We start from the raw sequence: 22,007 nt of genomic DNA, 5'->3' as shown, positions 1-22,007 counted from the left end.
TAGCACTGACAAATATTTTGCCAGTCCATCACAAAATAACTTTGACTTTTACCACTAACATATTCAACACAATCTGGAAGCAAGGAGGACAGGCAGTGTGGCAGCTCGCCAGGTGGACAGGAGCCTCTGGGAGTCTCACCTGACCCACCACGATACCTTCCAACACCGGTCCCATCTCACAGACTCATGACTACACAGACTTAAGTCCGGGCGTCTTTTTGGAAACTGTGAGAATCTTGATTCCATTATATGTAAATTGGAAGTCATTCTTAGTGAAAATAATCTTTAAAAGAAGAAACTGGTAAGTAGAGAAGAGAATAAGGTAAAGTAGATGGCAGAGCAAAAAAGGGGCCTTGGCAATAAAAACCTGAGAAAGGTGAAGAAATAGGAAGGGAAGTCTCAAGTCCAGGACAGAGAGGGCAGGCCATCCAGCACTGACTGGGGCAGGAAAAGGTTCTGAGACACAAGCAAGAGGGCGACACCAGTATGGAGCCATCACCTGAAGGCCCTCTCTACACAGCTGTGCGTTGATGCGGAGGTTTGAGAAATAGGCACTCAAATAAGCTAAAGATTTCCAAATCGTTTTCAATCTCAGGCATGCAAGTCACAAATGTTTCTGAGACCTCAGTGGAATCTGGGAGGAATGAGTCAATAATGTTAAAAACAAAACCAGGAAAATCACTGAACTTTTGAATGGAAGTCCAGACATGGAAAATACCTCTTACACAGATATGTAAATAACTGCTGCAAACCAAAATGAAATTAAAAGTGTCTACATCAAAGTACTGACAAAGAAGATCCTAGAAGTTTTTTAGCCAGTAAGAGGTGGTAAAGTGTATCATATTGTTTATTATAAATTTAATGTTTACACTAATACTTCTGTATCTTCTTATATTTGTTAAAAATTACATTTTTACAAATCCGTTTATAAGCCTAATGCTATTTTCTCTAAAAAAGTTTTGGTTCACCCTGGTCAGTGTGGCTCAGTTGGTTGAAGCACCACCCTGTAAACCAAGGGGTTACGAGTTCGATTCCTGGTTAGGGCACATGCCTTGGTTGTGGGTTCAGCCCAAGTCAGGGCATGTGCAGAAGGGAACCGATTATGTTTCTCTCTCACATCAATGTTTCTCTCCCTCTCTCCCTCCCTACTTCTCTCTCTGGAATCAATAAGCATGTCCTCAGGTAAGGATAAAAAAAAAAGTTTTGGTTTGCCCATCATGGAGTTTAATTTTTTTTTTGTTTGTTTGTTTGAGTCTTCAAGATAAAAAGGAACCATTAGATTTGCTGTCTCAGAAGACTCTCATAAATACACTCAGGGATCAGTTTCCAAAAGCTGTCCTAAGGTCGTACCGTCACATGAAGTCCTCTGAAAGCGTGAGGAATGCAACCAGAACTACATCCCAGTCTCAATCTTCCATTAGCCATATGATTGGGGCGGGGGGCGGGGGGCAGGGGATCACTTATTCTGGTTTCAGCTTTCTCATCTTTGAGACCCTTGAGGGCAATGGTTCTCAAAGTATGGTCAGGGGCTCCCTTGGGAGGTTCCTGAAACATTTTTAGGAAGTCCATGAAGTCAAAACTATTTTCATAATAATACTAAGACATTATTGCATGATTCAATCTCATTCTCTCATGAGTGTGCAATGGGGTGTTCCAGAGGCAACATGGCATATCCACAATTATCTCAAAAAGCTATTAAAATACTCCTCCCTTTTCCAACTACATAACTGCATGAGGCCAGATTTTCTTCCCATACTTTAACCAAAACACATTGCAACACACTGAATGGATAAGCAAATATGAGATACCAGCTATCTTCAACTAAGCAAATCTCAGATTTGCAAATATGTAAAACAAAAGCATTCTTATTAAGTTTTTTTTGTTTTGGAATAGTTATTTTTTCATTAAAATATACTACTTTCCACTGTTACCTTAATGACTTAAAATACTTTTTAATTTATCAATTTTAATTTATAATATGGGAATATTGATAGATATAACCCACACAAACACAAGTTCTTTGGGGTTCTCAATACTTTTATTGTAATGAGGTTCTGAGATCAAAAAGTTTGAGAACTCTGGGATAGAATTCCAGCTTAAAAACTCTGTGACTTACTAAATAACTGTGTGAAAGGCTGGCTCTTTTTTCTCTCTTTCTGTTTTATTTTATTTTTGCTCTTGAGTTGAACACATGCTTTACATTCCTCATTTGTTATATTTATAACAAAAACTATAATAAAATTGCAAATTATGCAATTTTTCTGTATTTCCCTCCAAATGTATAAATGTTTCTATGTAATTATGTACATAGTATAGTAAAAACATATAATCTTTTTTCACTTAACATTTTATTAAATATTTTATTGTTTTGTTGCAAGATCTTCATTTCTAATCATTTTAACAGCTGATCCACTCAGCAAAAACACCATGATTTGTTTATAGCTTCCTTAATAAAACACTGAGGCTGTTTCCATCTCTGTATGCACCCCCCATATTTTGTCTTAAAAAGGAATGTTTCTGTTTGTCAGCTAACTCCTGCCCTCTGTCATTCTAGTCCTCAATACTGACAATTTATTACCCTAAATGCCATTCTCACTTCCCTCCCTCCACCCTTGGCTACATCTTTCCTGTTTTAAAAGGGAGTGGAAGCATTTCTTAAAAATGAGAAACCCAGTGTTACATTCAGAAAACAAGCAAAATAATTGAGCATTAGATCATCAGAGATGCAATTTCCAATCTCATCATTTCCATTAAAAACTCTTATTTCCTTATGGGAAACAGGTACATACTTCTTGTCCACTGCCCTTTTTCTTGGTAATCAGTTGTAAGTATGACATTTAGTTAACCTATTTTTAAAAACTTTTAGATTAAAATGGTTTTATGCAAACTTTCATGTAGAGTCATAAAAATATTTTACCCGACAAAGGCAAACATACTGGTTATAAAAAAAATAAAGTTACAGGGCTAGAGATATGAGTCAGCCAGTGTGTAATTATTATTACACACCGAATTTGCCCATATCACAGATTTTGGACTTTGAAATTAGAGTACTTTGTAATAACACAATAAAATGTTGTTGTGCTTTTTATCAGAGGTATTTTTATTTATTATAGCCAAAAGAAAAATTGTAAAAACTTCATTTTCCTCACTACAAAGACTGTTTCATTTGAGGAAATCATAGAATAATATCAGGGAAAAGAAGGTTGCGAGTATATCCATGAGCTTCAAGCTTTCTATTAGAATTCAAGCCAAAGACCCTTTCTCATGCCTATTTGATTTAAAATCATTACTCAGTTAATCCCACAAATACCTAGTAAGCATTGATCATTTTCCAGACACTGTTGTCATGGGGATAGAAAGTTGAAGGAGACTAAGGTGCATCCCTCCAGGGCATAAGTGAGCTAGCTGTAACATGTCATGGGACTGCAGAAGAGGAACAATTAATTAATCCTGCATTGAAAGACTCAGAGCATCAAAGAAGAGGGGATACTTTAGCTGGGATTTGAAATATGAGGTCTTTGTTGGAGAGGGGTCCAGGTTATTGGCATTTCAGTGAGAGCTAATAGCATAAACAAAGACAAGAACTGTGCTTTCACTCACTCAAAATGCACATTACTCAACACAAGAGAAATCAAAACTATATTGAGATAACACTCTCATCTATCAGATTGGCAAAAATGTAAGAACATATGCTGTTGGCAAAGATGTGGAGAAATAGATACGCTTATACATTGCCAGTGGGAATGTAAAATGGTACATTACGGCTTTCCTGGCACCATCTAAAAAGACCCCTGGGCACAATGATGGAGGGGGTCTGAGGAGCAATGGGGAACCAACGTGAAAAACCAGGCTGGGGCTAGATGGATAAGCACCATGGCGCCGCAATAAAAACTTCATCCACTAGGAAACAGGAGTTAATGTTTTTTTAAGCAAAATCAGAGCTGTAGTTTAAGATAATGACTCAAGCGTGCTTATGATTAAAAGGACTAATGAAACAGAAGCAATATCTGAGGGGGCCATTAGGCCACTAAGTACAGTGACTAGGAGGCCAGGGTCCTTGGTTTTGTTGGCACAGACTTTTCTGCTTTCCCTGAAGACTAGTGAACCACAGGCTCTACGGTAGGAGGAGAATGGAAGTGCCACCACTGAACACCAGAGGACCTGGGCGCACAGCTCCCAGCGCCCCATGCCCAGCAGCCTTCAGCCCTGCCACCGGCCAGGGAACCTTGACTGAACACATTAGGGCCTGTTTTCAGCTCATGAGTAGTAACTTAGAGGGACCGGGGCAGGAGGGAGCCTTTCCCATAGCATATACACAGTTAGCATTGCTGTCTAAAAGTCTTTTCTGAAAAAGAAAACAATTGTCTTGGCTGCTGTGGCTAGATGCGCATGTCAGCCTGCCAACCAAAAGGTTGCCAGTTCGATTACCAGTCAGGGCACATACGTGGGTTGTGGGCCAGGTCCCCAGTTGGAGGCGTGCAAAAGGCAACTGATCGATGTCCCTCTTCCTCTCTTTCTCCCTCCCTCCCCCTCTCTCTAAAAATAAATAAATAAAATCTTTTTTATAAAAAGGTAGGAAAACAAACCATATAAGAAAAGCCCATTTTCAAAAAGAAACCCAAAACTCATTGAATTTAACTGGTGCTGCATGAAATTTGTCCCTAGTCTCATGTTTCTTGGCCATTCTTTCAGTAGTTTCCATTATTTGGAGGCCCTTTTGTCATCTTTTAGACCAAGGAAAATTCAACTTTCCTGTGCTTCTTTGACTTTTGCAAATTTGATATGTATAAAACCAGAAACTAAGTTTTAATAGGAATCTGAAGTAAGTGAAAAGCAACAATTAGGTTGTGAGTTCAAAGGCCCGACAATCATGGCATAAAGTAATTTGTAGAATCCTAGGTAACATTCTTAGAATTAAAATGTAGAATATTCTTCAACATTTTAAACTGTTGTTCCAATGTTAGATTCTCATTATAGTATACACACAAAGATTTAGCTAGTAGTCCACATAATTATCACCCATTGGTCAAATGCTGTTCTTTAATTATACTTTTGTATAAATTCTCTTTCCCATCCTGACACTACTTTACTTGATAGTAGCATTCCAGAACTTGATCACTTTTCAGCCTGACCAACAGGAAGCATATACATCAGATACAAGATATGTACCCCTACAGTATTGCTGTGGTGACTTCTCCATCCTCAGTTACAGCTCTGGAGGGCATTTCGATACCTGCATGACACTCAATACCAGGATACGTGTGGGCAGCCCCACTTCATTTGAGAATACATACTCAGAGGGAAAAATGAAAACTGTGCTTTATTAGAATAAACTGAAGCCCAGAGATATTTTTAGCATGCTACAAGCCATTATAGTTATTTATGCTGAGAGAAAAAAATAAATAATAAATAGAGGCTAACTTTCACAAAAACCATCAGCCAATATGTGTACAAATTTGGGAAGAACATCTCCTCAGAAGTTACTAAAAATAACTCTCCAGTATAGGTGCCACCTTCAGTGTTAGAGACTCTCTAAACAAATTAAAAAATATCGTTTGAAAGCCTGAATTCAGATAAATATGAATTCTTAACTTTAAATGTAAAAAGGTGTGTGTGTGCGTGAGTGTGTGTGTATGTTTTTGGTTCTTTTGTGAATCAAAGTATCACAGGTCAGGAGGGTTTGTTCCTTTTATATTTTAACTTTTTATGTTTAAATAAATTCAGACTTACAGAAAGGTTGTAAGAGATTATTTTTAAAATTCCAATTTACCATTTACCCAGATTCCTCAAATGCTAACACTGCAGTACAGATGCCCCTTTACCCTAAAATACCACATATCGTATTTCTTAAAAACCAGGATATTCTCTTAATACAAATATCAACATTGGGAAATTGACAGAATACTGTTATCTAGTCTATAAGCTTTCTTCAGATTTTTCCAGTTGTCCCCATAATACTTTTATTAACAAAAGAATATCCTGGATTGTAGGTTGCATTCAGTTTCTATATCTCTTTGGACCCCTGTATTCTGGAACAGTTTCTTAAGTCTTTTTTGGTCTTTCATGACATTGACATTTTTAAAGCATACAGGTCAGTTATATTATAGAAATCCCTGCCCTCAGAAGATGAAACTCAGGCGTACTTTCCAGCAAGAGTACCACAGTGGTATTGGGTCCTTCCTCAGTGAATCCTATTGAGAGGCAGCGATGTCAGCCTGTCCCTCTGACTGGTAATAGGCATTTCATCACTTTGTTAAAGTGCTACTTGATAGGTTTCTCCACTGTAGAGTTACTATGTTTCCTTCGTAATAAATAAATATCTCCTGGGGAGCTACTTCCAGACTATGTCAAGAGCCTTCTTCTATTAGTTAACACCCATTAGTTAACAAAGTTTTCTTTTTTCTTAATTCTCTGCTTTCCAGAACTTTCCAGGTATAGCATGAAGTCCCTTTTATCTCATCCCTACCTGAAAAACCAGATGCTCCAGTCAGCACCCCCTCTGCCCTGAGTCTTTGAGGCATAGTTAATATCTTAGGAATAGACTCATATCAGCCTCTAGGGAAGAACCACCAAAGGACACCCACAGGTAAAATGGAAACCAAATCTTCCTTTCACATGAAAATGGCAGTGTACCCTGAGGGGCTTAGAGCTGGAGCAGAGAGCTGCTCCGCTTTGCTTGTCTTCTGTCTTAAGGAAACAATAATCCATTATTGTATGGAGCTTTATAACAAAATTCCTGTGTTTCATGGTTTAAAGAACTCATTCGAGAGAGTAATGTATGTCCAGTAGCAATAATATAAACACTTCATCATGAACGTTTTTAAATTTTTAGTAATTTAAAATATTTTTAAATTTTTTTTTAGAAAATACTCCCTCCCTACCCCTCAAAAAAGTTCTCAGGTGAATTTTTTACCCCCCCCTCCTTTTTTCACCTTCCCCTAAATCCCCACCCGACTTAAAGCTCTGTTTCCTTCCCTACTCCAATCTATATCCCTAGGCTGAAGCAACCTGGTGAAATCTGACAAAAGGTCAAGGAGTGGATGCTCTTCCAGTCCTTGGTTCTACAACGCTGTCCTTACCTGCTGCGGAAAACAGGTGCGGACTGAGTGTTCTGTATAACCAAATGATGGCCCTTCAAAGACAGCTGTTGGGAGCTTCAGAACTTCCTTCAGAAACTGGTCAAACTTGCTAAATATCATTAAGCCATTGGAATCTGACATCTGGGAGAAAACATCTATGAGAACAAAACCAAATAAAGTCAAACTATAAAGAAATACCAACTTTTTATAAATGGCTCTATGTCATTGGTATACCAGTCAAAAAGTATCATTAAAAAGTATTATAAAGTTATTACAATTTTTAGTCAACATGGATTCTCATTCTTTATTAACCTGTGTGGTTACTTTGCTGATGAGGCCCTTCTCTCCCACCCACTTAAAATTCATCCTAAACATCAAATCCAATTACCACTCATGTCTGTCTACTACCTACACTTTCTGAGTGTACAGAACTGAATGATATATAATTATTTATTTATACTTCAGTTTGATCCAAGGAGAATTTGTAGGAGCATATCTTTATCTCTTAATATTTATGGATGTGTTTATATAAGACATATGCATGTCTGAATGTGTGAACACATTAGTATATTGGTGATGGGGTATGAAAGAAATTGTATTACATTAGTATATTCATGTACCAATGATGCAATATATTTCTGTGATAGAATAAATTGGAAGGAAGCATAGAGCATGTTAAAAATATTCCACCTAGTGAGTTCCAAAGTAGAATAAAGAGAATTCATAAACTTTTCTATCACAACATACTTTCATACTTTAAGATCCTATTTTGACATAAGCTCTGACCCAAGCAGATGGGAAAGAAGTCTTCAGAAATACTACTATTTCTTTATCTTCATGGAGAAAGCTTCCTGTCTCCAGTTACTTACTTATTCCTTTCTTCTCCTTCACAGTTGGGGAGAAAAAGAAAAATAACTAGTTGCTTAAAAAGTACTTGACAAAAAAATGTGACCTAAGCTTTTTGTCAAATTATTGAGCTTCCTTACAAACAAATTCATAAGTTAAATATGCACACACAGACACACAAAATCATATCCTGAGGCCTTTCCAAGCACAGCATTTTGAAAAGTCTTATTCTATATATTCACAACGAAAATATTATATGTAATAGATTTAGGTAATGCACATATACATATTATTCTTTAAGATAAAATGTTAAATACTCAATTCCACAGGTTAACTTTTAAGGCATTACAAAACAGGAAATTAGCAAAAGAATAAGTATCTTCAGTATATCCGAGTTTGTTGTTAAAGTGTTAAATAACCATACAGGTGGGAAACAGGCAACCAAAGGCTAAAAGAAGTACAGTCCTAATGGAAAGTCAAATGCATTAATTAACAAATACTGTGCATCCCAAATTCTTACTATGTGGTCCAAGTGTCAAGTACTCTGTTAGGTGTTTCGAAACACAACAAACAAATATGACACATGCTCAACTCCCATGAAACTTTCAATGTAGCTGAAAAAATAAGATACATATGAAGCACAGAAGAATTAAGTGCTAAGCTGACTCTCAATAAAACAGTAAGAACAGAGGCATAAAGATAGTTGTTAAACCTCACCATTTGGCAGGTACCTATGGATGAGTCTGCATATAGACACCCAATAGTCTTATCTCCTTCTTTAGTAACAGAATATTAATTTTACTTTGTGCAGCAATGTATCCAACTGAGAAATTAAACTTCACAGCCTCCCTTTAGTTAGTTGTGGTCATGTGACTAAGAGCTGGCTAAAGAGACTACAGACAGAAGGGTTGTTGAGACACTTCCAAGAAAGCTGGTTAAAGCAAGCTGACTAAAGTAAGAAGTAGACCATTTTTTCCTTCCTCCTTTTGCTATCTGGAATGCAGTGATGATGGCTAGAATACGTGGTAATCCCAATTTTGATACAGAAACCATGCACTAGAATGATAGAATAGAAAGACAGAGGAAGCCTGGTCCCAGATGAACATGACCAGGCCAGCCCTGGACTACCTACTCCAGGACTTCTTTTACATAAGAGAAAAATACTTCAACTTTGTTTAAGACACTATTATCCTAGGTTTTTTGTTTTCATGCCACAATCCCTAATACTAAACATATCTCATTTTACTTTCACAAAGAGGTGTGCTTGCACATACATATGCATGTGGTTATTTAAAAATTATAGATAAAAAAAACTAGTTTAGAAAGATTAATTTGCTTAAGGGCAAAAAGTTACTAAGTGGCTAAATCAAGATTTAAACCCACACTTTCCTGACTCCAAAGAAATTCCATTGCACCACACTTCCTCAAACTGTCAAGGAAGGAATTTAGAAGCTGAGCCTTGAAAGACAGGATTTGGAATGAGATCAAAACAGCCTGGGAGTGAGGGCTTGGGGACACAAATAGAGAAGAGAAGGATGGTCTCTGTGACAGGAATTTATAGAGTGCATCTATTAATGATGATAAGCAAGAAACAATGCATTGAAGGAAACAGTCTATGAAAGACGATTAACACTGAGAAATAAAGGTAAATAAAAATTAAATAAGAAAAGTATGCTATAACTGAAAACTTTGAAAAAGGAAAGCAATTTGAAGTTGGTTTAAAAACTCTTAAGTAGGGAAGAAATATTTATAGAGCTAGGTCTCAAGAAAATGAGAGTGTTAATGCCTGGCAGAATGAATAAAAAAGGAAGAGTCTGGGCTACAGTAGCAACGGTATCCGAGAGAGGGGTCAACTCTGATATGTTTTAATGCCGCAAACTGCAATTGATGGCAAGCTGAAATAGAGGATAAAGGAATCTAAAAAGTTAGGATTCTTCTAAGTTTCTAGCTTGGGAAAATGCTGATAACTCTGAGATAAACAGAAGATAAAGATACTAAGCTTTGAACATAGCTGTAATCAGCAAACTTCCAGGTAGAACCACCCTGCAGACAGTTAGAGAGAGTATCGGGCCACAGTTTGAGACCACAGATGTAGAGTTTTGAAGATGTTACCAATTATGTGAATAACTGATGTCCTCAAGGGAGGAGAAACATTGTAACAGTTTTACATAGCCGGCTTCTATTCTTATAATGAGGACAATAATCACCCATTAAATCTGAATGGAAACAAAGTGTCAGTATGGGATGTTGGGGGAGGGGGGAAGGGACACGACACTGCAAGGTGCCCGCTACTCAGTATCTATTATCCAGTTCTCACTTACTAGCTGAACCCTGATGGTGTTTAGAATGGCAATATGCTCCCCTTAAAAAAATGGCTTCCCAGCCTCTTTTGCACATTATAACTCTGGAGTGGATTGTGAAAAAAGCTTTCGCTTTCCTGATAAAGGCCTTTCTTCTTTCTACTTGGAAGAGTACATGAGGCCTGGCGTGGTAGAGCAGTCACTTACAATCCCCAGGAGGCAAGCCAGATGGCAGAGTAGGAAGACAGGAGGAACCCAAGTCTCTGGTAACATCCTTAAGTCATGGAACTAACCTGGAACTTACCAGTCTATAGACTTATTTTATGTGAGAAAAATAAATCCCAATGGTTTTAAGCCACTGTTAGTTAAATTTTCTATTGCCACTCAGCGCACTCCTAACTGATAAACTAGCAAGTTATTAACCTGTAGCCACTAATGGTAGAAATATTTAAGAGCAGATACTCTGGCTACCAACTCTACAAATACACATAGGTAAAACTTCACAATAACAAAAACATGTGTGTATACACCCACACCAACAAATCGGAACCTAACTCATTCAGAGCAGTAAAAGGGAGTGTGATTGGATAGTGAAATGATAACTATCCCCCTCAGTAAAGTATTATATTCAGTTACACCTGTTAGATAGATTCAAAGTAGTAAAAAATAATTAATTCAAGAAAAAAACACTGTAACTTAATAGGCCCATATTACAATAGCGAGAGAACAAGCAGAAACATGTTCGTTAGTTGGTATGTTTTAATAAGGGAAATACTGCCAGATCCAAAATTGAAGGTATAGTTAAGTAATTACTTAGAGGTCATTACTTCTTCAATTACTGGTTTAAAAATTATTTTTTAGATTAGTTTTCTCTTATCTATAAGAAAAATACTGAGAAATGACTGCTAACTTTTTAAATCTTAAATGAAGTATAACAATTTATGTCAGTGTGTGATTTACTATATATACATAAAAAGAGCTTACTAAAGAACAGACAATAAAATTTAATAAAAATATCCAAAAAATTAAACTCGTCCTCTTAAGCCATAAAAACTTCTAGCATTAGGGACTAAGTTACTTTCCAGATCACTGGTTAATTTCTCCAGTAATTCTTTTTCTGTTTATACGCCTCTGAAAAGAAGTATGCTAATTCCCCATTAGTTGTTCCAAATAAAAATACAGGCTTTCTCCCTTATGAAAAACCCACAATGAAGTCCTTAAATGCACATGTGTACACACTTTAAAAAAATATTCTGTCCCCTGTGTAATGGCAAAATAATGTTATTTATTATTCTACCATTATCATGTATGCTTCAATTTTCTTTTTTTTATCGTGATAATGACCCTGGTTTTACTCACTGCATCTATCCATCTGTCTACTCCCCTCTCATCCCCACATGACTTTTCATACACACATACACTTTTGCAAGATGACAGGGCTGTTTACAATAAAGACAAGTCTATAAATGGAAAGCATTTTCTTTCATATGTTAGCTTCGCTTGGCAAATGACTTTCATCTCCTGTTATCCTTCTACCAAATAATCATATATGCACATTTGCATGTTTATAAATACCTATATGTAACTCAAGCCACATGCATGTTGTTCCCAAACTCACAAGGTTCCTGACATCACTCATCAAGCCAGAGTGAGGCTGGTGGGTGGGAGTCAGCGGGTCTTGGGCTTCTTGTGCTGACTCAGGCAGAACTGCCTTAACCAAGTCTCCAAGCCTCCCTTGGTTTTTGTTTGTTTTTCTTTTTCTTATTCATACAACGCAGCTTCAGGACTTATCTCTTATTTGCTTCCAGTTCTAAAACATTTTGGTTATAAGAGAAATGTATGCATGGGCATCATTCAAATTAAAGTCAGTTCTGTCTAATCAAGAAAAGGAATGGTTGACAGAAAGCAGCCAGGATAAGTACACTGGGACAGGTGGTTCAAAGGCTAGGGCAGCGAGGGATAGATTTTGAACAGGTAAAACTATTCACTTATAACTTCAAAGGCTGGCCTCCCGCAGTCTGTTAATGAAACATCCAGGAAGCAAACAATTAAAATGCCACAGCTGCCAGTTGTAGGTAAAAATAGGAAGAACCTCAAATCATCTTTCCTCTGGCTACTCAAAGTGCCATCCATCAAAAACATGTGAAAACCTAAGTACAATAATATAAACCATTATTACTATAAAACCATGTTTATGCTACAACCCAGAGAAGGTACCTGTTATCATTTTAGTATATTTCATTCTTTTTCTATGTAACCCAAAACTTAGAACTGAGCTCTCACTGTTGGACAATAAAGTTATTTCAAGTTTTCATATACTATAAAAATTTTTGCAACAAATATACATAAAACTTGGGGTACACCTCTGAGTAATTCTTCAGGATAAACTGAAGTAGTAGACTGAGTCAACGGATATAAATATTCTTAAAATATCCCTGACATATACTGTTAGACTGGCGCTTCAAAATGGTAGCACCAGTTTTTTAAAGAATTTAAAAATAAATTGCATGAATCATCTGCTCCTACTTTTTGGTGTATAACAGATGGGGTTGAATAAGAACAGATTAAGTTTCTTAGAAAACAAATAGCAGAATTAGACAAGTAAATAAATCATGTGCTTAAATTGACAATTAAGTACAATGTAATAAATAATGGGCTTTACGTCTGTAAATTTTGTTGTTCTTTAAGTTATTTTTGGGGTTTCTAACATTATTGAGTTTTCATCATGCTTATAATCAAAGTCTGCATTCTGATTATAAATCTTTGGTACTGTATTTGGAGTCCTAAACTAAGTTACCTTTGAATCTGGGATATAGTCCTTAATGGCCACAACAGTGAGCAATTTCTGTAAATAAATGATACCTGGGACAGGAACTCTCTTAAGAGAGATTTGAAAACTCTAATTCAAAAGTTTCAAACTAAAAGCACAAATATTGGTTAAGTCATTTCAAAGACTATCTTGACACTAAAACAAGAAAACAAAAAATATATATATCAAATAAAAAAGGGGAGGTGACAAAATTATAGGAAAAATATAAAAAATAAAATAAAAAGCAGAAACATCAAAATAAAAGAAAAGCAGAAATACCAAGGCATATTCCATAAATTAGAAAACCTATTTTAAAAGAACATTAACAGAGGTAATAGCAGAGTAGTGTCAGTGGTAAGAAGATGGAGAAACTAAGAACAAAGACAATGAGAATGAGTAAGTAGAAGAAAGTGAATGAATGGACAAATATTATTTGATGTTACAATGCAGTGTTATATATCACTTTGTCTACACTGTTATTCAGCCATTTCAACTAAACAGGACATAGCTGAGAACCAGACAGCCAGGGGAAAAAAGGATTCTCCCAACAGCCAAAACTGCCAACTGTGCTGCAAAAGCTCAAGTGCTTCTCTCACGATATATGAGTAATCCGTTATCTCCTTTCTTTAAATAGAATACTAAGAAGTTTGGTTGCGTTTCCTCTGTCAGTAGTGTATCAAAAGTAAATCAGAAGCAAAGAGAGATTTGTAGAGACTGGTGCACTGATAATACCATCACATCCTCCAGAGATAAAGGACACACACACGCACCATCACCATCACCATCACCACAAACACCACAACAACACACTCAAGACCCGGAGAAGCACAACAGTCTGAAAACATGAGAAGGGACAAACAACCCAGAGCCTCACAATTAGTCCTACATGCATCAGAGAATGACATTCCTAAGAGAAGAAAACATGTTTAAACTATGATCAGTGAGCTCTGTTTCATACGAGAGGAACAGACAACATTTAAAGTGATTTCTGCCCTAGACGATTAAAACTAAAAAGGAGAGATAGGCTTTAATACCTGAATATTTTGCTTATTTTAAATATCTCATTCTCTAGCTAAGGTATTTATGGTGCAATAAAATAATGAAACAGAACTAGATGGCAAAGCAACTATAATTTTGAACATGAAGAAGATAATGAACCCATATTTTAAATCTACCTGAACAATATAAACATGATAACGAGCGACCTAGCGTGACGTGTAACTCATCAATCCATACAGTATGCAGTGACCTGGCATTTTGAGCACACTTGGCATGTCACGTTTGCATGGGCGTGCGTACTTTCGGGCCACTTGAAAACTGGTCACTTTTGTGCCTCCAAGAAGTTCAAAAACCACATCAATAAAAAAACCAAAACTGCTGTCACTTACATTGTGCCAGGTATCAGCTCTTGTAGACGCAGCAGATTTAATCATAGAAACTTAATTCCAGAGCCATCTAAAGTGTGTGTTTGTAATCAAGATTTTTTATTTTCAACCAGTTTGTTCAGTACTAATTAAAATGGCAATGTATATATATTTTTAACCATTTTTTTAGAGTTTCATTTTTTCAATTACAGTTGGCATTCAATATTATTTTATGTTAGTTCCAGGTGTATAGTATAGTGGTTAGGCACTTATATAATTTACAAAGTGACCCCTCCTAATAAGTCTAGGACACACCTGGCACCATACATTGGTATTACAATGTTATGACTACAATAATATTCTCTACACGGTACTTTACATCCCCATGACAATTTTGTAACTACCAATTACACTTCTTATTCCCTTCACCTTTGTCACCCTGACCCTGAAACACACATAGATGTACAATGTATGATGCCGTGTATTCTTTACCTGGTATCATCATCATTAAATAACAAAATCTCAACTTTCTTTTTCTTTCTGTTTGTATGGAATAAAATTGCATCCATATTATATTGTCTTCCTCTGAAAAACACCATGGTAGAATTAAAACATTAAGAAATTTCAGCCCCAAAGTAATATTACCATATGAAAAAAACCCAGAAGAGCATTTATATAAAACTATAATTTCACTACCAAAAATATGTTTTACAGTGCAGCTGAGTTTGAAGATAAACCGTATAACAGTTTGACCAAACATATTATCTAAGATCTTCCTTTAGAATATTGAAATCTAGCTTTACAGCTCTCAATTTCATGGTAACATGTAAGAAAAAGCACAGATTAAATTAAAAAATATATATTTCAAATTCTCTCTCCCTCTCTCACATTCACACACACACACACACACATACACACACACAAACAGAAATAGAAAATAAAATAAAAACAAAAACAAAAAGAAAAAGCACAGCCCTAGCTGGGTGGCTCAGATGACTGGAGCATCGTTCTGCACACCAAAATGTTGCAGGTCCCATTCCCAGTTAGGGCACATACCTAGGTTATAGGTTCGATACCTGGTCAGGGCACATATGGGAGTCAACGGGTCAATGTTTCTCTCTCACATCAATGTTTCTCTCCCCCTTACCCTCCCTTCCTCCCCCTCCCTCCCTCCCTAAAACCAATCCTCCAGTGAGGATTTAAAAGAAGAAAAGGACAGAAAACAAATGCACCTATGAAGTAACCTTGCCCAAAAGCTTGTACTTGAATCTGATCAAGCCTCTATATCTCTCAATTAAAACAAAAGATGTAGGGCACAGAGGACCATCATGGAGACCCAATCAGCAAAATCTAGTCTACGAGAAATGCTACAGGACTACAGGACAGATGACCCAGTCTCTTCAACAAATCAGTTCCCAGGGTATCTCCACACTTCACTGAAACCGTAGCTTCTATCTTACCCCCCGGAAATCTGCAGTGTCCTCCTCTATGGGCACCTGTATTACGGCACTGGGCTCACTGTGCAGGACCAGCACAGAGAAGTGCAGCAGAGCAGCTAGGAGCAGGGCTCTGAAGCTAGACACCCTGAGTTGAAATCCCAATCTTGCTCCTCAGTTAACCCGTCTATAAAACCTGCTGCTCTAAGAAATTTTAAGCAAACTGTGAGAAAATATATGTAAAGCACCTGGCACAGTGCTTGGCATATCTTAGGCAGTTAGTAACTATTTAAAGAGGAATAAAAATCAAAGCAAAAATATTAAATAATTGTAAATTTTGCCTCCTCTGATTTCCTCTAACCACCTTTTTCTAGTATCTAGTGAACAACAAGATGCCAAAATGGCCATCAATAATAAAAAAGAGTAGGAAAGATAACTGAAAACCATGCTATCAATTGCTAAGTAACTGAGCTTGACTCCAAGGTGTGAAGGAACAATTTAATCACAGCAAATGCCAGCTGACAAAGAATGGAGTCATTAAGAAAAGGGCTTTGACCAAATCTGGTAAAAATAATCAAATTTATTTTCTAACTAAAACATCAACATAATCATCTGTAAACACAATTTTTAATAATATGGAAAACACTTTCAAAAGAATTTTTTAAATGTCAACATTACTGCTCTGAATCTCTTTAATTTTCTTGCTTTAAACTTAAAAAACACACTAAATGAATTAATTAAATCAACTTTTCCATCTGAACAGTAGGTGGCATAATTTACATACTCTGAGTCAGGTGAGTGATGTGGCAGTAAACAAAAATGTATAATATAGCATCATCCAAAATTCAGAAAATGTTCATTTAAAATTGTTTAGAAGTACTAATTTGAAAACAAAATTTTTCAAATAATATGAAAATACTTACATCTCAATTTGTCCAGCATTTTTCCACCACACATAGTTGCTAACATTGCTTTAACTGAAAATACCGTCATCTTGCCTCGGCCCTCACTGCAAAAGAAATTATATTGGAAATTGCTATCTGGAACTACAAAAACATCAAATGTATCATTAAACATCAAGCAACCAGTAAACTGATCTCTACCCCTTTCTGACATTACCTTGGATTTTTAGAAACCTCAGATTTTTTGTTCCTTTGTGGAATTAAGCTTCATCTATGCTAGGTGAGTAATACGAAAACTAACCCAAATTATTTGGAAATTAGTTTTATAAACATTCCGTAAAGCAATTTCTACTGGCTATGTAGGAAAAGGCCACCTGGATGAACCAGAAGTAAATTTTTATTAATTTATCCATTAAATCCACAATTGTAGTGCTTTTAAGTATTCAAAACTGATGCACCACTTGTTTTGAATACTAATACAGAAATGTATCCTTCCATCAAGATATGATAACAGAAGTTTATTGTTATGTAGTAAAGCAAGGTGCATGGTGCTGTAGAGATTTTATAGTACATTCATCTTTGTTTGTTTTTACTGTGACAACCTTTATGGTACCAGGTGCTTATTCTAAGAAGCTCAATCATACCTGTTTCAGACCTTCCCATACCACAACTACGAGAAAAGTGAAGGAGAAGGGTCAGTAGCTGTAATTCTCTTTTAGGAACTGGAAAGATGCGATGTAGAAGAGCATAATGAATTATCCAAGAGTAATGCTGCACACACCTGCGGAGCCAGGACAGCATCAGCAAGGCCTCTGACCCAACAAGTCGCCTGCTCCATCCTACCAACTCTGCCCTGGTTTCACGGCAGATGGAAGTTCCACTAGCTGGCTTTTATAATCATCATATGTAAGTTAACAAGGGTTTTTTGTGCTAGTTTTATACAGCTTGTGCTTACAAAGTTTTACTATAACTCAATAAAATACCTGTGCAATAATGAGAACGACACTGTTTTAGTTTTATAAAGTATCATCCTATTTATATTTACTAATGGCCCTATTATACTTATTTATATTTTTAAGTGGTTCCTAGTTTTAAAAAAATGTTTCTTAAATTCACCTTTAGAGAAAGGGGAAGGGAGGGAGAAAAAGAGGGAGAGAAACATCAATGTGTGGTTGTCTCTCATACGCCCCCAACTGGGGACCTGGCTCGCAACCCAGGTATGTGCCCTGACTGGGAATTGAACTGGTGACCCTTTGGTTCACAGGCTGGTGCTCAGTCCACTGAGGCACACTAGCCAGGGCTATATTTACAATATTTATATTATCCTATTTATATTTACTAAGTGTCTCCCATTTTCCAAACCATTGTATACAGTAAGATCATACCTGAAAGGCGGCAAATTATCTATAAGCCAGAAGGTTCTCAGTGAAAACATTGCCATGAAATTTTAAACTACTACATCTCATTAAATTTATTCATAAGACAGAAATCCCTACAAGTAGTTAAAATTATGATGGGGTGTTTTAAATATATAGTTCTTTAGGAATGCAGATACTGTCCTCCTGTCTTAATAGTACCAGGAAATGATAAGGAATATTCCTATGTCAAATACCCACAGTATTATGTGAGTAATGCCTTAAAAAGGGCATCAATTATGTTAAAATGAATGGATTTCTAAAACTGATAGAGAACTTTTACAGTGGATATTTCCTTTTGGTCACAAGCATCCAAACGTTGAGTCTACATTTAAACGGACCCTACCTTATGTGACAAGTACTCTTTCCACTAACAAAATACTGAAAAAGAAAAAAAACATGTCGGATATCTGCTTTCCCATCTTCCTTCGAAACTCAGACATGGGCACATGACGCAAGCTCCACCAATAAGACACGCCGCTCTAGACTTCAAATAGAAAACTATGCTCTTTTAGAAGCTGGAGCTCCACGAGTCCACCTGGAGGGCATGGCAGCTGCTCAGGCAGCTGCGCCAGTGTCCTGAGGCCGCAGAGATTCTGGTGGGAGCACCTGCAGCCCAGCATCAGTGGTATGTGGAAGACAAGCAATAATATCCGTGCCCAGACTGGTGGCAGAAGTGCTTGTGAGATCATTTTGTGTGACTCTGAGCTTTGTTCTTAGCAGTGTGATCTTCAAGCCTATACTTGCCAACACTCTCGGACAGTCTTTAATAAGACCCCCGCCCTTTTAATAAATTAGCCAGAGATGGTTTCTACCACTTACAACTAACAACTCTGAGGGATGCAGCTTCCATACTGAAGCAAAGAGGTCCAGAAAGATGAAGCAACAAAAGAAAACATTCCTGCAGTCCAGAGAGGGAGGAAACATGCCTGAGGATCAGCAGAGCAAGAATGAAGAAGGGCTCACGAGCAGCCGAGGCAAGCCTTTTTTAAGGGTAAACATGCTCAAAATATGTTTTGCAGACACATTTCATAATGCAAGAATATCCGGGGAACTCCACAAGGGAAAATAAAAATAAATCTTAGAAAAGGTTTTCATAAAATCGGGATACTGCTTACATCTGGGAGCAGGGAGGGTTGCATCACAGAAAGGAGCACTGGGCGCTGATGGTGTTCCGTTTCCTGGCCTCTGTAGCACTCACATGATATTTGCTCTATAGCAATTCATTTTAAACTGTACTTCATTTTCTGTATTTTTCGGGAGTTGTTTTCTATTTCTCAATAAAAACTGTTCTAAAAAACGAATCCTAGGAAAATGAAGGTCACCATTACTGGACAAAGCTAATCGTTTAAGGGGAAAATGAAGAAGGGGAAGCCTATAAGTTAAAAGACACTTAAGATATATAAACTGCAATGTATAAAATTTTCAATAATAGAAGTTTCAATAATAAAAATACATTTAAAAAATAAAAAATACCAAGACCCAAACCCCATCTTTGGATGTCCACTAATAGAAGACTAGTTATTCACGTTATTATAAAACAAAGAAAAATAATAAATGCAAGATAAAGAATATATCTGAGATAGCTCACTATGTAAAAAAAGCAAGGCACAGAACAAAATAATTGCTAGAATGTAGCCTAGCAATTATTTTTAAAAGGAGAAAGCAAAAATAATATTCTTATGGACAGTCCCCAATTTATGATGGTTTTAGAATTTGTCAACTTTATGCTGGTGCAAAAGCAATATGCTTCAGTAGAAATCATGTCAATTTTTGGACTTTTCCTGGGCTAGTAATATTCTCCCATGACGCTCAACAGCGGCAGCCAGCCATAGGCTGCCAGTCAGCCGTGTGATCACAAGGGTAAACAATTGGTACTCTACTATGTAGTACTAAATGCATTTTCAATTTAGGATATTTTCAATTTACGATGGGTTTATTGGGGCATAATTCCATCATAAGTCGAGGAGTATGTGTATTTGTTTGTATATTTATAAACTATCTGTGGAAGGATACTGAAAAAGTAACACTGGTTGTCTTCAGGGCGGCAAGGAGGCAGCCAAAGGTCTCTTTTTACTTTACAGACATTAAACATGCTTATACTAGAAAAGAAGGTTCTCGAGTCATCATCTAAGCTTCCAAATCAAGCACACTAGAAAAAGCAAAGCAAATTAAACCAAGAACAAGCAAAAAAAAAATAATAATAATAATATAAGAGCAGAAATCAATAAAAACTGAAAAAGGAAAACAAAAAAAATTAATGAAATCAAAAGCTGGTTCCTCAAATATATCAATAATGTTGATAAACCTCCACCCAGACTAAGGAAAAGAAGGCCCTGGCTGGTGTGGCTCAATGAATTGAGCACGAGCCTGTGAGCCAAAGGGTCACTGGTTCAATTCCCAGTCAGGGCACATGCCTGGGTTGCCAACCAGGTCCCCAGTTGTGGGCACACGAGAGGCAACCACACATTGATGTTTCTCTCTCTTTCTCCCTGCCTTCCCCTTTCTCTAAAAATAAATAACTAAAATCTTTAAAAAGAAGAGAAAAGACACAAATTACCAATATCGAAATGAAAGATGAGATACCATCATAAGTTCTATAGCCATTACAGAAATAATAAGTAAATATTACTAAAAACTTTATGTCCATAAATTCAACAACTTGGATAAACTGGTGGGATAAAACTACTTCCTGAAAAAACACAAACTACTAAAGCTCACTCAAGAAGAAACGTATAACCTGAATAGGCCCATATCCATTATAGAAGTTGAATCTGTATTTTTAAACCTTCCAAAAATAAAGCTCCTCATTCAGAGGGTTGTACTGGCAAATTCTAAACAGCTGAAGAGGAAATAATTGCATTTCTACACTAATTTTTCCAATAAATAAAAAGGACAAAACAATTCCCAGTTCTTTTAAGAAGCCAGCATTATTTTGACAGCAAAAGTGCACAGACATTACAACAAAAGAAAACAAGCTGGTATCCCTCATTGATTTAGACACAAAAATCTTCAACAAAATGTGAACAAGTCAGATGTTACAATACATAAAAAGGATAAAGGGGGCTTTATTTCAGGAATGTTAGTTAACACTGATTTGACATTTGAAAATCAATCAATATAATTCACCATATTAACAGACTAGGACAGAAAAACCACTTCATCACCTGAATAGAGGCAGATGACAAAATCCAACATCCATTCCTGATAAATACTCTCAGAAAACTAGGGGAAAAGGAACTGTCTCAATCTGATAAAGAGCGTCTTAAAAAATAATAACAGCTAACATCATGCTTAATAATGAAAGACTAAGTGCTTTTCCCCAAAGATCAAGAACAAGGCAAGGATGACTGTTCTCACCAATAGTCAACACCACACTGGAGAACCCAGCTGGTGCAATAAAGCAAGAAGAAAGAAAGAAAAGGCAGACAGGTTGAAAATTAAAAAATAAAACTATGTCTCCTCCAGACAATATGACATTTTATATAGAAAATCCCAAAGAAGCTACAAAAAAAAAAACTTTTGACCCTAACAAACAAACAAACAAAAAAACCTATAAGGAGGGATTTAAGTAATGTTGCTGAAAACAAGGTGAACATAAAAATTCAATTTTATTTCTACAAACTAGCAAAAAATAATAGGAAATACAATAGCACCAAGAATATCAAAAGCATCAATAAAAAGCTTTTTAATTTTTTTTAAATTTATTGATTTTAGAGAACAAGAGGAAGGGAGAAACAGAGAGAGACATGGATTCATTACTCCAACCATCCATGCATTCATTAGTTGGTCCTTGCATGTGCTCCAACCAGAGACCAAACCCACAATCCTGGAACATCAGGACAATGCTCCAATC

At 36.5% G+C, this 22,007-nt stretch overlaps 1 protein-coding gene across 14 annotated transcripts in view; it reads right to left on the bottom strand.

The window, feature by feature from the left end:
* The window catches only part of DTNB (dystrobrevin beta), a 207,661-nt gene that overhangs the window by 133,239 nt on the left and 52,415 nt on the right, over positions 1-22,007 (bottom strand). For all 14 annotated transcript variants that reach the window (XM_090281077.1, XM_090281081.1, XM_090281084.1 and 11 more), the window contains exons 5-6: positions 16,758-16,843; positions 7,080-7,234 (exon numbers count right to left, since the gene is read on the bottom strand). In XM_090281077.1, coding sequence (XP_090137203.1) covers positions 7,080-7,234; positions 16,758-16,843 — 241 coding nt within the window. The remainder of the gene's footprint in view (positions 1-7,079; positions 7,235-16,757; positions 16,844-22,007) is intronic.

The sequence above is a fragment of the Furipterus horrens genome, unplaced genomic scaffold (genome assembly GCF_987537825.1).
Source record: "Furipterus horrens unplaced genomic scaffold, mFurHor1.1.pri manual_scaffold_6, whole genome shotgun sequence".
Taxonomy (NCBI): domain Eukaryota; kingdom Metazoa; phylum Chordata; class Mammalia; order Chiroptera; family Furipteridae; genus Furipterus; species Furipterus horrens.
The sequence above is the reverse complement of the archived record's forward strand: the minus strand, read 5'-3'. Positions and strand labels throughout refer to the sequence as shown.